The 16,325-nt window shown below is 39.5% G+C and overlaps 1 protein-coding gene across 3 annotated transcripts in view; it reads right to left on the bottom strand.

Annotated features, from left to right (window-relative positions):
- Nucleotides 1-5,507: 5,507 nt before the first annotated feature.
- Nucleotides 5,508-16,325, bottom strand: part of LTBP1 (latent transforming growth factor beta binding protein 1) — a 193,889-nt gene continuing 183,071 nt past the window's right edge. For all 3 annotated transcript variants that reach the window (XM_017806812.1, XM_017806813.1, XM_017806815.1), the window contains 3 exons: nt 11,233-11,355; nt 7,772-7,921; nt 5,508-6,545 (listed from right to left, as the gene is read on the bottom strand). In XM_017806812.1, coding sequence (XP_017662301.1) covers nt 6,376-6,545; nt 7,772-7,921; nt 11,233-11,355 — 443 coding nt within the window. In that variant the 3' untranslated portion in view covers nt 5,508-6,375. The remainder of the gene's footprint in view (nt 6,546-7,771; nt 7,922-11,232; nt 11,356-16,325) is intronic.

Here is a 16,325-nt window from a genome sequence, read left to right as displayed (position 1 = left end):
TTGTGCAAAGAAAAGGGTTTCCCCTTCCTGCTTTATTTTTGAAACTTCCTTATTTCATGTTTGCTGTTCAGCTCAGTTAGGTAACGCTGCAGGCCAAAGAACACATTCATTGCTGAAGGCATGTTTGAAATTTCTTGCTTATGGTAAAAGAGGAACAATGAACGTCACATCTCTCTGGGTAGTTTAGTTGACTTGATGGTGCCTTCTATTTCTGTGAGGAGAGATTGCTGCGAGGCAAATGATTGGTTTACCTTGGCAGAAGATTTTTCTAAGTACCGGATAGCACCTATCAATTTCACCACATGCCAAATCTTTATTTAGAGACTGAAAACTACTTTATGGAGTCCAGTGTCAATGAACAGGAAGGATTGGGTACATGGGATGCTGAGGCTTTGGATTATGAGCAAATGACAGGATGTGCTGGAGGTAAAAAAGCAGAGGCAGCATTCCAGTGAAGACTGGTCCTGGAAAGGAGTATCAAATGGAACAGAAAGCCAGGAATGCCCTTGCAGCTGGAGCTGAGTTGGATGGCTGCCTGCAGCAAGAAGAGGAGTTGTGAATCCTGAGAATGGTGCCCACTCACAAAATTACAGGGCAACTTCAATGACAGTAAAGTTTCATTCAGTTTTAGGTGAAAACAGACAATATCCTGCTCAAGATTTTGGAACAGGCCTTACCCACCCTTCCAGGCAGCTACCGCCTGGATGGGAAGTGACAGAAATCGAACTGTTAATGTGAAAGAAATAAAAAATCTGCTTAGCTGCATTCAAAACTTTTCTGCCAGAGACATTCCTCATTAAACACACATTGTGGGATTTTTTTAAAGAGAGCTTGGCACAGCCTTTTCTCTGCTCCCACTGGAATCCATGTAGGTGCCACAGGTTTCAGTGGGAGGGGAACTAAATCAATATGGAGTGCTTTGGAAAAATGCAGCTCAGATGGATCCTGGCAGCGTAAGCAGATAGGGATTGGAGGTGATGCTGAAATTGTCACGTAGAAATTTTCCATTCTGGCTAGCAGTATCCTCTCCATCCTCCTTGGTTCGGAGCTAATGGAAAGCAGTGTGTGGCAAAGCATGACTTGAGGAGAAGGAAAAGTCAGTGTAGCATGAAATAAGAATATCCTAATTTCTTCTCTCCTCTGTGTCCTTTGTCAGGACAAAAACTTTACTTCAAAACTTCCTTTTACCTGATGTTGCCACTTAACTCTTTAAGGACATATCGGTCAATTACAAGCAGCAGTGCACATTGTGCATAATGGTCCTGCTGGATGGGATTCGCCTGAGGTGGTCTGAGCAGATTGGTGCTCTGTTTTGTCTAGACTGCACCTGACAGGTGCTCAGGTGTGGGAAAAGAAGGGGAGGAGGTCATGTTCCCTCCGTCCAGTTCCCTATCACACAAGGATAGATAGCAGAGGCTGTTGTGTCAGGTCACAGCCTGGTCTCATGGAAAAATGTATCTTGGAAGGGACCTCTGGAGGCTCCTTATGCAATTTCCTGCTTTAGGCATGGCAAATTTCAGAGTTCAGTGAGGTTGCTCAGCTGCAGAGGCACAGTGGTATCTTCTCAGGCTTAGAGCATGAGAGGGAGAAGAGCAATCACAGGCCATAGACACAGCTGGGACAAAACATGCAGCCTGAAGACTTCCATTAGGAGTCTATGTGTCAAAATACATATCTGGTGATTCAGTGGTCTTGAAGAAAACCTGACATGGCTGACATCTTGCATTTCTTTGGTTTATGTTATTCTTTCCCCAATAGATAGCAAGATCACTTATTAATGCATATTGTCATAGGATAATCCTGTTTCACTACATGTTCTCTAATTTTTACATGGGCACTAAAATGGTAAAGGTTGGTGAGGGGTTGTGTTTGGGTTCAAGATCTTGCACAGCTTGGTGTGCAAACACAGCCAGTACCAGCTGCAGAGTTGGTGTCCCAGGTGGGTCCAAATTTTCTAGTTCTGTTGTGTGAGGTTATTCCTGCAGTTGAATGTAGTGACTGTAGCCCAGTCCCGCGATAGTGTTACTCTCACAAGGTGACATTGTCACTCATTGAGAAGCTTTCAGTAAGTGGCTGATTTTCCTCATTCACTCACTCTTAGTTATTTTGCTCCTCTTTTGGACACGTCACTTCCCTTGATAAATTTCAGACCTTCTGAGAGAAAAAGCTACACAACTACCAAATAATGACCTCAGAAGGGAACAGTAGGCTCTGTGACACACAGCGGTTCACCTCTTCTTTGCCTGAATGGCTCCTTAATAGCTTCCTCGGCCTGCTTGGTGTTAACAGAGTCCCCAGCAAGTACAAACTGCCCTTCGACGTGGGTGGCATTGTTAAAAGAACAATACTGTAGTGTCTTCTAGAGGCAGCAGCGGGGTTTGTAAGTTTGCTGTGCACTTTGAAGGAATGCACTGTGGTTTAATTGCTGCCCAGATCAGGCCCATGACATGCTCTAATAGGGTCTGTCACCTTTCCTTTTGAGAAATTAGGAAAGAGTGCCAAAGCCAGGAGCCCCTCTGCTGCCAAACTCAGATTCAATCCATATGAGGGTAAGGATCACTGTGAGCTAATGGGTCATGACAACCACTTTGGTGCCTTTAGCATTTTGGGACTTCTCTTAGTCAGGAATTTGAGTGTGTCAGTTGCCACTGACTAGCTGAATATTTGTCATGACTGAGAGTTCTGTCTCTTGGATCAAAATGATCTGTCCAGCTGTGACTGTTTTTTCCCAAGGAATGTTAGTGCTCACTTTAGTGAATAGTTTTAACATTGGGTAATTTCTTCCACTGAATAGCATCCCAACATGAAAGTATCTGTTCATATAAAATATCTTTCTAGCTGAAATGTGTGTAACTCTAGTTCCATAGTAACTTCATTCTCATTAACACAGAGGCATTATAAGGGAACTAGCAGAATTCAGTTCTACCACGTCAGCAATTTTATTTTTTGTAGCAAGGAAATGTCTGGCTGAAAAAGGACTTTTTAAAAAAAAATCCATATGGATGTATAAAGTATTGGTGCCATTTGGTATAAATTGTAATCAATTCCAGATTCTACTGCATTCAGAAACTTGAATCATGGAATTGTATGTGGTGGTTTCTGTATTTTGAGGGCTCTCACCTAAACCACAGCTCTTATAACAAGTAAATGGCTACATCCATGGTGTCCAGTCTCTTGTCTTAATCATGTTAAGAAAACGTTGGTTTAACTATGAATCAAAATTGTATTCCTAAGCTGTGCAGCTTTTCAGGTGAAATGACAGAACCAGCCTTGCTACACTGAGGCAAAGTAGGTGGGCTCCAGAGGCTGAGGTCAGATGGTCTGAATTTCACTTAATTCCTTCAATTGTGGTTCCTTTATTAAAGCATTTCTGAAGGCCTGGAGCCAGGAAACGTGGAATACTAAGCACTGGGATGTAGGCCGTTTGGTCTGCTTTTGGCTCCCTGTGTGTGTTTTAAGGCATGTTAGAGGTACAAAGAGGTAAAAGGGAAAGGCACAAGCAAACGCAAAGTCTGCTGTTTGCTTATATAGTGTCTGTGATTGATAGAAGAGCGTACTGTGCTGAGGACATGGCCGTTGAACCGAAAGAATGTTTCAAGCTTCATTCAGGGCTTGGGTCAACTGCTGCCCTCTTGAATTAGGCAAGGGAGATGGAAGATGGCTGAACACACCAAAATCTCTTTTGTGAATTGCTGGTAACAAAAACTGATAGGCCAATAGGCAGCTTAAGTTTGCTGGCTAGTTTGTTTTCCATGGAACCAGAGCCAGCGTGTGCCGTCTCTCCGAACCTACTGATAGCTTTTAACGTCATGACCAACTTCAACCATGTGTGTAAGGCAATCTAGACAAAAAAGCCAGTACAATCTGAGGTCTGTGAAGTTTGATGAACAGCTAGAGACAAATGACCCAACCAATCCTCCCTGCTGAGAGCATCAACAACATTTGTTTTGGCAGCAGTTGTGTCAAATTCTCTGCATCCGTCACCCTGTCCTGGCATCCACACCTGCAGACAGGTGCTACCTGTGCTTGTTGAGAGTGGCAGAGATGCAAGGACCTGGAGCTGGAGTTAGTTCTGCTGAGGAGAGAGTTACAAAGAGAGGTTATTAGAATTCAGGCTTCATTTTAGTTTTACCGCTTATGGAACAACTTTAGTCTTTGGTTTTGGGGTTTTTTTGTTTGGTGTTTTTGTTATTGTTTTCCTTTTTGTTTGTTTTTTTGCTTTTGGTTTGATTTGGTTTGGTTTTTTGTCTGAAATAACACAAAGTAAGGGGTCGGACTGTGTATATTTTATAAGAATGGTGAAGTTCCAGGCTATTCTTAATTTGCTTTTTTTTTTTTAAATGTAATAAATCAGCAAGAAGCCAATCTTGTGGCTCAGAATTACATGTTCAGTACAGTGTTTGTCCCCCAGGGAAAGACTTCTAAGGCTACTGAAGTTTGAGTGTTACTTCCTCAGCTGTCACACTGGTGAACTCCCAGGAAAAAGCAGAGACTCATACTGTCATTTTAGCTCCCTAGCTAGGGATAGATTGATGCAGGACTGTGATGTTGACAATCTGAGGCTGCAGTGCCAGTTGCAGTGGCACCTTTGGGGCCTATGCTGTCTTTCAGAGGTGAACACAGCCAGTTTCTGAAGCAGAAGAAGGTGGGAGTCAAATTCCAGCAGACAGAGAGGAGGGTCTGGGAAAGACAGATGCTTCTGCAAATTCACAGTCACATGGACTTTAATAAGATCTACTGTAGTGCAGAGTACCGAAAGGGATACAACTTAAAACATTTTTGGTTCAGTGGCTGACCTGAATATTGGAAAAGAATTTTATTCAGAATCAAAACAAGTATTTCTTTTTACAAGAAATAATAATGTAATTTTCTGACAATTGGACCGAGTTTAACTCACGTTTTAAAACCTCATGTTATCCTTCTGCTTAAAAATGTCAGGCAGGTCTAAAAGACACAGCAAGAATATTTCATTTGAAAAATATCAAAAGGACCTGTTTCAGGATTACCAAAAGAAACTCTTTCATGCTGGAGAAGGTCAAAATAAAACATCTGTCAGCCTCCTAATCTTTTTCTCTCCTTCCACTGAAAAATAAGGGCTGATGGGAAGGTACAGTTCATCAGAAGAAGGAAATTCTCCCCCTTGTCTTCAGTATTTTCTGAAAACCAGGCCATCATACTGTAGAAAATCTGTATTTGCAGATTTAGTGGGAAACATGCCTAAACCAGGAAAGAAGAAAAATTCCATGGGAATCAGCTTCCAAGTCAAACAGTTTCTGTAGGTCTGTGTTTGAAATCTTCCCCCTGAATGCCTAACTTCAGGCATTAACTAATTCAGATTCTGGTCTTATTAAAACAGCATGAGAAGGAAAAACCAGCCAGAAAACTCCCTATGACTATTGTAATGTAAATTAAATCTAGCACTGTAAACACCTGAGGGTTGATTCTTGCAACATAAACACCAAAAAAAAAAGAAGGAAAAAAAGCCACAATTAGTAAATAGCTTCTTTTTTTTCTAAAAAAAAGGTGATTTTATTGAGTTTTAATATACAGCTTTAATATGTTAGGGTAATCATACAAGATCTCTCTTGTGTTCAATTTACACATTACAATACAGACGTGAGCTAAAATCTTTTGTTTTAATGTACAAAAGGAATCCAATGTTGTCCACTAGCAGCTTTGAACTTGGCAAGAAAGATTCTAAAGACTTTAAGTGCAGTAACAACCATACAGGATACAAAATGAATATAAGGACATTTCGCCAAGGTATATAAACATTTGAAAAAAAATAAAGTGGTGCCTGCTCCACAGGGCAGACAACTAGCAAATTAAAAAAAAGTCACTGACCAATGTTCCAGAGAAGGAGGAGCATCACCCTGTGTAACAGTTCTTACAAAATGGCCTAAGAATATCTGTATCATAGAATTTGTACTTATCAGAAAAAGGTCTGAAAAGGAACAGTAGGCAAGGAACTGAACAATCAAAAAAATGACATAGTAATATAAAATATTTCCATCACTATTTAAATGCCAAATTAATCAAGCAATAATAAAAAAAAAACAAAACAAAACAAAAAACCATAAAAACCAAAGCTCTTCTGTTTAAAATAACAGCACTGTTTTTGAATATTTTCAAAGACTTTTTTTTTACGAACACACTATATACTCGATTGTTTCTTTCATACAGAGTAATGTGTCCATTTGGTTTGTCACTTCAGTGAAGCTGATAAACAATCAGCCCATCATGTCTCACCTTTGACACATTTAATGCTTTTCTCCCCTTTCGTTTGCTACTCTGGTGCCTTCTCAAGTTAAATACTTTTCTTCCTTTTCTTTATACAGTGCAGAGTATATGGGCTTAGGATATCGAGATTTTCCTCTACTCCAGTTCACTCTCTGGTTCTGAGTTCAGTGGTGTGCAGTAGTTTGGCTTGTCTGAAGGCACGTACCCAGGGAGACACAAACATTTGTACGAACCTTCTGTGTTAATGCACTTGGCATTCTTGCAGAGAGACATCCTGTTGTTCAGCTCGCTGCACTCGTTCACATCTGCAACAAGCAGCCATCAAAAGACATGTACTTCAGTATGTGTGTAGATAAAACTCATTTAATTTCCAGCATTGTCAAGAGTAGAACAATCTGCATGAATATCCTGAGAATTTTATTTTCAACTCCGATTGGGTGGAACTAGGCTGGGTCAAAAGCTCTAATAGGTTATTTGGAAAGAGGTGGAAGTTAACATAGGAAATCAACAGGGTTTTAAAGGGCCTTAAACTGTTAGATTACCAAATTCAAATTCAGACTAAGCCACTAAACAAAATTTAATAATCACTTACAGGTGTTTATCTGATGAAAAGTGGCTTATAAGAAAGAAGCTCAAAGTTCTCAGTATAACATCTGTATTTACACAATTGAATTGAGGAGCTGTTGGTGTTGTCAGCTAAACAGTTGCGAAGAGCAAACTACCTGCACTCAACATCGTGCAGCATTGGCCTGACATACAGGAGCCACATTTTCTTGCTAAGGAGGCCAGCTTGCCATAAAGTCCTGAAGATTACAAGGCATGTAGGCAGCTTCTCTTCATAGAGCTGTGAGACCTTAGCTGTGGGTTACGGAGCATAATGCTAAGCAAGGTTAGTGCAGACCTTAAACTGAAACAGTCACGCATAATTTCGACTAGACTTCTACACTGAGGGCAGGTTGTTTTGCTCCATCTTCTCATTGACACTTGCCATTCCCATGTTTTGTTGTTTGAAGTGAAGATTTAGATGTCTTGGTTAGTAAATGTACAGATTTACTAGTGTGAGAGGAATAGTTGAGTCTGTTGACTGTTGAAATCAGTGAGAACCAGGGGCCAAACTTCACCAGGTGGTTGGTGAATCTGCATATTTAGGCAATTCAACTCCTCTAAAAATCCATTCCTAAAATTACTCCCAGTTCCATCCTCCTAGCTCACTAAAGCTTTTTAAAAACATTTGGTCTATATATTAAAGTTAAATTCTTCAAAGAATTCTAAGCTTCATTCCACAAATATCTGTCTGATCATTTCTACACACTTAACTGAACACAGCTGCATTGACCAAGATGAGCTGAGGAACACCAACATAGTTATTTTCGTAACAATAATTACTGACTTTTGCAGCAAATAAAACAAAACTGGCATCTGTAATACAATTCAGGTGATTGACTCTAACTCTTTTGTTCCAGGCCCTCTTTAGGTCAAGTGACCGAGTAAACTGGACAGACTAACAGGAGAAATAATATGCTGTCCTCACCAACACAAGTCATCTTGGCCATGTCCAGGTGATAACCGTCAAAGCAGTCACAGGTGTAGCCTTCCTGGACTCTTACACATCGGCCATTTTCACATCCATTCAGAATACCACATTCTTCTGCTTGTAACTCCTCAAAGCTGTTCAGGAAACCTGGGTGGAGAAATAACAAGAAAGTTACAAAGCTGTTGAATCAGTATACCCAAATATATAGGAAGAGTCTGAAATTCTCTCAGAAGTTTACTGGAACGTGACTTGACTTTGCAGAAAATAGGTCAGCTTTAGCAGAGCTGCACCATCTGGAGTTTTAGATGTACCAGAAAAGTACTGTGATATGTTTCAAGATGGAAACTGAATTTGTTAACTCTTAAGTTTTTGTGTTAAAAGTCTGTAATTTATTTTTTTTTGTAGTAAAGGAAACTGCATAATTTGATAGTATATTTTTTAAAGGATACGTCAGCATTTTCTAAACAGGACATTTTATTTAAATTGTTATGTGTATCAACCTTTATGGAAACAAGTAGTACTGCAGTTTAGGGTATAAGATTCTTGAAACGGTATTCTAGAAAAATAAGGTGTGTGTAGAAGGGAAAGAGATGCATTCTAATTTATCTAGAAGAAAACATATATAAAAAAATCAATCTCAGCTGCCTTGAGGAAAGTAAGAAGAAATCAGAGACTGCTTTCCTGTTGTGGTTTTGGCTTGTACTTCAGTAACTGGTGCCAGTACAAATACCTATAATCTACCAACTGCTTCTTGTCATAATTCTAGATGGTGAGCAGTTAAAGCTTAAAGGGTTGAGCTTTTTTTTTTTTTACCTCTTATACAAAGAGTTGTCTTTGTACTCAGTGGTTTATACAACGCCTTTTGTGCTCCCTGCATTAAGGCTTTTGTGACAGATATGCTTTTATGTATAAGGGAGGATTTATACTTACAAAATTTTTTTTTTTTTTTTACATGTTCAGAGATTCTCTCTAGGACTGAATTGCTCCTGTAAGTCCCGCACGAGTTTTTTTTGCTAGCTTTCTCCTCATGGAGCAGTGATGTAACAGGACTGCAGATGGCAGCCCATCACATCAGAAAGACTTTTGTGGAAAAAGTTGAGAATGTTGGAGTCATAGATTTAACAGCGTAATGAATATATAGAGGAGAAATTGGAGCTGGAGTGGAATAGAGTGGGATATATCTCCCCATCTGCCCCGTAACATATAGTGACACCAAAATCAAGCCATTGATTTATTGAAAACCTGTTTACTGATTTATATTACAACGTGATATGTATATTTGCTAACATACCTAGGACTGTGCATTTCTCCCTTTCCTTGTGCTTATTCTTCTGTCTTTTTGTATTTACTCCATCCTGTCTCAGTCCTTGAGGCTTTCTTTTCTATTGGCCTGCTTTTGCCTTTCTTCTCTGCCCTTTCCATATTATCCTCCATTTAACTTCCATACTGCCATTTCCACTCCCCCTCTCTTTGACTACATACATTGTCCCTATCCTGGATTTTCTAGCATGGTGGGATTCTTAGTTAGGATCATGCTGGTCAGTCATACACTTAATAGATTCTGAAGACACCGAATACATAATGTGACATGTACTTGCTGACATATGTCACATCTCAAGAACATATATAATAAATAGGATGTATACAAGGGTACATTAAGTGGGAAACATTGCAGTCTTTTCCATGAACCTAGTAAATCACTTCTGGGTGCAATGGTATTGAGGGTATTGAGCGCTGTCATGATGTAGGTAACAATGTAGCAAGAAATTTAACCAAGTTTCATTTAAATGTTCTCTGACAGAGCTTGCAGAGGGCTCTACAAGAGACCTGTAAAGTGAAGACCTTTGCTAATTTAGAAAATACTGCCAAGAAAAGTAAAGGTGTCCCCCCAGATATGTAGATATTTTTAAATAAAGAAAAGGCATCATTTATTAGACAGATATTTTATACATAGGTATATATACATGTGCATAAACATGTGTACACACCTATACACATATTTTTTCTCATCCTCTCTCTCTTCCTCATAAACACACTATGTCGTAATTTTAACTAGCTAAAACTGAAATATTTATCACTCACAGCGAGTTCTACTTCACAAGTTACTTCAAAACAGCTGGATGGGACCTGTATTGTAATCCTAATGCATGTATTTGGTTCTGTAGAAAATGACTGCACAATGACAAATACTACACTGAAGTACATGGCCCTGCCATGGGACAAGAGGTATTGATTCCTCATACAACCTGCAGTAGGACTGTGACCTTGAAGTCTCTGATGCCTTAAGCAGGATTCCCCATCTGATTCAGTGATGGGACAGGAGCAAGAGACATAAGCATTTAAGCCTCTGCCCCCAAGAGGCTGGAACTGGATGATCTTTAAGGTTCCTTCCAATTGAAGCCATTCTATGAAGACAGTGGTCTCAGCTGTGCATTCAAAACCATCTACATTTTATCACATTTATTTACCTCTGCTTATAGCTTGTGAAATGCTTCTTTCCCAGTCAGTATTTTATCTGATTAACAGTATATGAACATTGGTTTCCCAGTCATCCTTCTGACCTTTTTTTTGTGTGGATGGTAATTTCCATTGGTAGTTTTCAACTATGTTGCATTTCAATTAAACATCAACACTAAGTAATTAAGTTTCAATTAAACATCAACATTCAATAACACTGACTGTGAAAGAGTACAGCAGCAACCTGTAGACCATAAATATATAAACCATGGGAAGTTACCAGATCCTTCTGACACCTCCACTTTTCTTCTCTAAAACTGCGATTAAATATACTGGACCTGTGGCTGATTTTGAGAAAGATGCTGAAATCTGTAAACATTACTTTCCATCAAGTCTTAACAATGAGCTGGGCCAGATCTCTAAAGAATCCCTATATTCCTCAAGTACAGCCAAGATGCCATGTACAATCCCTCACACCCTGCTTGGCAGGCCATACACTCTAGCCTGAAGGCTATATGTATGCATACTCTCTGATCATACTGTGCTGTACTTTTTCTCCACTGAGCAAGAAAGACTTGCATGTTCTCATTTCACCCATATAAATTCTGCTGGGAAAATATGGAAATTTTTTCTATTAAATTAAATGCACTCTGGAGAAATCTGTCCCGTGCTCCAAAGGAAAATTAATTTGTGAGAAGGAAAACTGGCAATTCTTTTGACCTTGATTTGTAAATCTGTTGGTAAACACAAGTTTAGTAGACTTGGCACAAACTATTTCACTATATTAAAAATTAATTGTACTCTGAGCCCAACTGGACTCTCATACAAACCTGGCTCTTGAACTGGAACACCTGACTGAAAGCTAGCGTCATAGGAATAACTAAAATATAAAAAAGCCACATTACTCAGAAGCAAAGAGAAGAATCGAGCTGGCTACAGAGAAACAATTCAGGTTGCAACCCTCATTTCAACTGTTTTACATAACAGAGAAACTTGCTTACGGTCTTCAACAAAGTATGGATTAGTTTCTGGAGTGTAGTGCTCCTCGAAGTCAACTAAAGCATCCTGTCCATATGGCCGTCTTGATCCTGGAACAGGAATGTTGCACAGCTGGGCGTAATCCTCTGAGGGGGGAAAGAAAATAGGATATAAAAGTAAACACACTTGTAACACAGGCTGCATTATATTAGTCCCAGTGAGCTGTGGTTCGTATTCGCTGGAAATAAACTTATCTTCCTAGAAACACCATAAATCTGCAATTTCCAGAAAGCATTCTCTCTTCAAGAAGAATGTCATTAAAATGTTAATGAGCCAAAAATACACTATTAAGTCATAATAGGGATAACACCAGGGATAGCTTTGAGTCAATAACTGTACAAAAAGTTATAGGTCAGGTTCTTCTGGTCTGCATGGGAAGAAGAGGAGAGGGATGCTGGATTGCTGGAAATTGGAGCAAGTACAGTCATATTTCTGGCACTGTCAGCCAACCTGCAGAAATCAGAGTGAAAAATACTTTTAAAATAGCCCACACTTGTCTACACACTGTATCTTCAACACACAGGTTTAAGTATGAGTGCTGTTCAAAGTCTCCTTGGCTGTGAACCTCAAAGGGCATGGTGGAAAGGCACAGGAGAAATAGTTATGCTCCAACTTTGTGCCTTTCTCTAGTAGCTAGACTACACAAGTTGAAGCAGACCAAAGCAACTCTTCATTTCAGGTGCCAGAGTCCATGTCTGAAATGCTGATGCAGAGTTTAATTTTTTTATAAATCAAATTAAAATTGTGTCAACTCTGTTTTTATTACCCTTTACTAAAACACATACTAAACAATTTATTTGAAAATAGAAATGTTGTTAAAATATAGAATCCAGGTGCTTCTTTAATGTTCCTACAGACTATTTGGCATCTGGTTCTGTGAAGATTGCCTGGTGTTCTGAGAATCAGGCAGAGAAAGGACGTGAAAGAAAAACCACCAAAAGAGAGAGAGGAAAAAAAGCCCTAAGCAGATACAAAATCCAAGAATTGCAAATGGTTACAGGGCCAGAAACCTCATGCTGTGTAGAACTGTCCCACACAGCAAATAGCTGGATAAATCCAGCCTGCTCTAGACATTGCAGAGCACAGCCCCACTTGCTGCCCAGCACTCTAACTTTATTTTCACAGGTAGTATCTCCTCCACTTGTAACTATTTTATTTTGTACTGAAAAAAAAAAATGTTCAAAAAGTCTGTTTGAATTCTGTGGTCAACAATGTGGCCCTTTGAGAGCACAAGACAGTATAGTACAGGTAAAGCTTGTCTATGAACATCTAGAGTTGTGAAGGGTGCCAGTCTAAGTCTGCAGAATGAACTCCCCAGAGAACTTACAAATCACTGTAAATCTCACCACCTTCTGCTTCAAGAGCAAAGTGGTTTCCTTTGACGTGTGTCCTCCAGAACATATTTATATACAGTAATAATATTCAAAAAACCCTCTCCTCTTCCAGTTGACAAAGTACACTGCCCAAGAGTGGTATCCCAGGGCACATGAAACAAAGTCAGCATGAGAAAATAAACAGCATACAGCAAATGTTATTTACATCCCTGACTGCACAGCTTCCCACTGAGATAGTATGATAATAAGCATAGTTTTAAGAGCTGTCATAGGACCAGAAACACCCCATTCTTCCTTCCCCACATCTAACTCCAGATAACATCCATGCATGGAGACAGCCAGGTTACCATCTCAGAGTGACTCCTCCATTCATATATACATAGAGAAAAGCTGTGCAGAATAGTAAAAGCACTTTCTCACAGATGCCCACAAATGTTCTTGGCAAAGGAAATCTGTGCTCTACCACAAAATACTAATTCATCTGGCCTGTGTGGAAGAAACCACCACATAAAAACAGTCAGTGAAAGGCAAGGGGACAAGACAAGCAGGTCTTAGGGATCACCGCTTCACCGGCTTCCCAGATTACTCAGTGCTAATTTTGCCCTTAGTGATACTGGTAGTAGAAACCATGTTTTAGTTGTGAAGGAAGCAGTTGGAACATTTGAAAATCTGTAGAGCTGGAGCTCTCAATGTACATGAGAGTTGGGTAGTTTGAAGATTGTGCAAGACTATTTTATACTGCATGTTTGCCAACGCAAAGTTGTTTATTGTCTAAACAAGAATAAAGAAATGTTGACTAAGGAAACTTGTTTCCTGCCCCAATGGTCCCCGAATATCAAATTCTGAATATCTGCATTTTTAGGTCTCTTTACCTATAATTACCTATCATCATCACCATCATGGCTAGGCTTCGCAAACAAAGATTTGGGAAGGACTCTACCCACATTTGCTACAAGCGTGCTGGTGGCTAAAAAGGCCAATGCGAGACAGACACAGTGAATATAATACTCTCTTAATACTCTATGTTCTATTTAGCAGTACAAGTAGTGTAGACTGAATCTCTTGTCTTTAGTAATGCCTTGGTTCAGTCACTAGGTGCTCAGTTGCTCTTAGCAACTCACTTAAGAAATAAACAGGTGCGATTCAGGACCAATAACAATGGCAAGTTACCTATGCTACCTTCCTCAGCTTGTGTTTTCCTTTTTCTTTCTTTTTTTTTCCCCCTCAGGGAAGAAAAGGGTGGGCAAAGAGGAGAGTATAAAGACTGAAAAGTATCTGGGGGGTCACATTCTGGAAAGATCATGAGAGTTTTGAAATAAAGAGACTTGAATGCCTGAGAGAAATGAACCCATCAGAGTGCCCCTGTAGAGGACAGAACAAGTTACGGAGACGACAGTTTCTGTTGTTTTAAACTTTTCCCCTTGCTATGCTATGTTCCTACAGTTCAAATGAAAAATAATGTATTTTGGGTCACAGTGATGTGTGCTCACCACAGTTTTCCAGGGGAGGGAACTAAATGAACAGAGTGCTGTAAGATTTGTGCGTAAAAGCATGACTGACACACAGAAAGTTGCAGCAAGTATACAAATGGGAGAACAGCATGACATTGCCCTAGGAGATGACAGTAGGAGACTGAGATCAAGAAGGTGGTAAGGGGGCAAAGAGCAAGAGAGAATGTGAAACTACTCCTGAATGACAAAACCATTTTAGTTGTCACAAAAATTAATGCTCACTTTCAAAAGAATCTTTCATGTAAAGTTAAAAAAAAATTATATAATCCATAATCAATGAAAAAACCTTTTTCTGTATGGGTTTTTCTACTTGCTCATCTTCTGGCTGTGATCAGGGACAACACGACTGCAGTTCAAGAGGAAAAAACTTTGTTTTTAGTATATAGTTTAGTCTACACTGGTCCATGTGTTTCTAAGTTTTTCTCATAACTTGCAAATGAAGCATAGAGACATCTTGTTGTATAACTTAGGGTAGCTATTTTAAAAGGAAGCTGATGTATGCTTCCAAAAATGTAAAAGACATTTTTAAAGTCAGATGTATTGCATATTAAACAAGTGTTAGGGGATTACAGCTAGACACACATGCGTACTGGCACAGATGTTAGCTGTAATTGGTGATGAAAGCTCGGCTGACAGAGACAACGCACCATAAATTGGATGGACTGACTGGTTTTTAGGTGCTCTTTAGCACAAATGCAGCTGTGCAAATGTGCATCTGATTTGCATATACAGCTGTTCTAACTGCACAAGCCTGTGTGGGCCTAACTTGTACCCAAAGGCCTTAAAATCCTTAATTCTCCCATCAGAAAAATTATTCCATATTTCATTTATTTAAAGCAAAATGTTATATAAAAAAGCTTTCCTGACACAACCACAAAACAACGGCATCACAGCCAATTCAGCTCCTGCCCATAAAGCAAGCTTTATTCCTGTTCCAGCTCCTCAGAATTGTCACCATCACACACACACACAAGGAGCCAAAACTATTGACACCAAGGCAGTTCCATCGAATTATTGAACAATGCAACAGTTTTGCCATTGAAGAAATCACCAGAGAGATGAACAAAACCACAAAAGCATTTATTACATGTAATATATGTCCCTTCCCAACCAGAGGTTCTGGACATCAGTCTGAATTGGTTAACTTTAAGCTGTCTCAGGAGAATTCATCATTTGTGAACACAAGCTGAAGGTATTTCTGCTCTACATTTAGACTGTGCTATTTGATAATTTAGCTAATTTCATTGATATCACCCATGAACAAATGCTGAGGTTGTGGTGGAAAGCATTCACGTATATTCTACAACTGAAGAAAAGGGAATGCTATCAGTTTTAAGGGATTTTTTTCATGAGTTAGGAAGGATATGAATGTCTTCACATGGATATACTCTAAATGAAATTGCTGAGAAAGAGTTTACAGAGGATGCAAAGCTCTTGCTAAAACTAATTACCAATTTGTTTATCTCAGAAATCTTTTGGTTTTGTTCCTCACCTTTTGCTCCTCAACCAATGCTGCTCAAATTCCCTAAAATGATCTCTCTCCTACTGCTAGAGGTAGATAGTTAAAAGTTGTAATAAGAGTCAGGTTATTTTTGCTGCAACTTTGCACATGGCTTTCTGACTGCTTGATGGCTTCCATGTACACTCGGAACGTGAGGTTTCAGGAGGAAAACCCTTCCAAAGCTATTCTGCATGTCTCTCCTAAAGTTCAGAAAAAACACTGAAAACCTTCATCAATAGAAATTAAATCAGTCTGCACAACAGATTAGTTGTCAACGCCCAGTTACTGTAATATTTTAAGTCCAGAGGATATAATCGATTTGACCAGAGTCCTTACCAGAAAGGAAAGAGGCACAATGCCATCCTAAATGGAAAGATGAACAATGGTCTCCAGAAATGAATCCAGTGCCTCCCTGCTGATCTTTACCACCTCAAAAGAGGACAGATGGAAACTCATCCTTTACACACATTGGTTTTCCCTGTACTTCCAGATCTTCATGAGTGACATTAGCCAGAATTTGAAGGGAACACTATGTTCTCATAATATGGAATCTCAGCCCAGGACTAATTCATGATGTTTACAAAGGATACACAGAGTCCCTTGCAACAAAAATTCAATCCAAATAATCTGTTCTGCCAGAAACGGGTAGAATTCAACTACATGTAGGCATCTCCAAAGGTCTGCATCTGAATTAGTTATCCAGTGTCCAT

Source organism: Lepidothrix coronata, unplaced genomic scaffold (genome assembly GCF_001604755.1).
Source record: "Lepidothrix coronata isolate B3197 unplaced genomic scaffold, Lepidothrix_coronata-1.0 Scaffold16, whole genome shotgun sequence".
Classification (NCBI taxonomy): domain Eukaryota; kingdom Metazoa; phylum Chordata; class Aves; order Passeriformes; family Pipridae; genus Lepidothrix; species Lepidothrix coronata.
The sequence above is the reverse complement of the archived record's forward strand: the minus strand, read 5'-3'. Positions and strand labels throughout refer to the sequence as shown.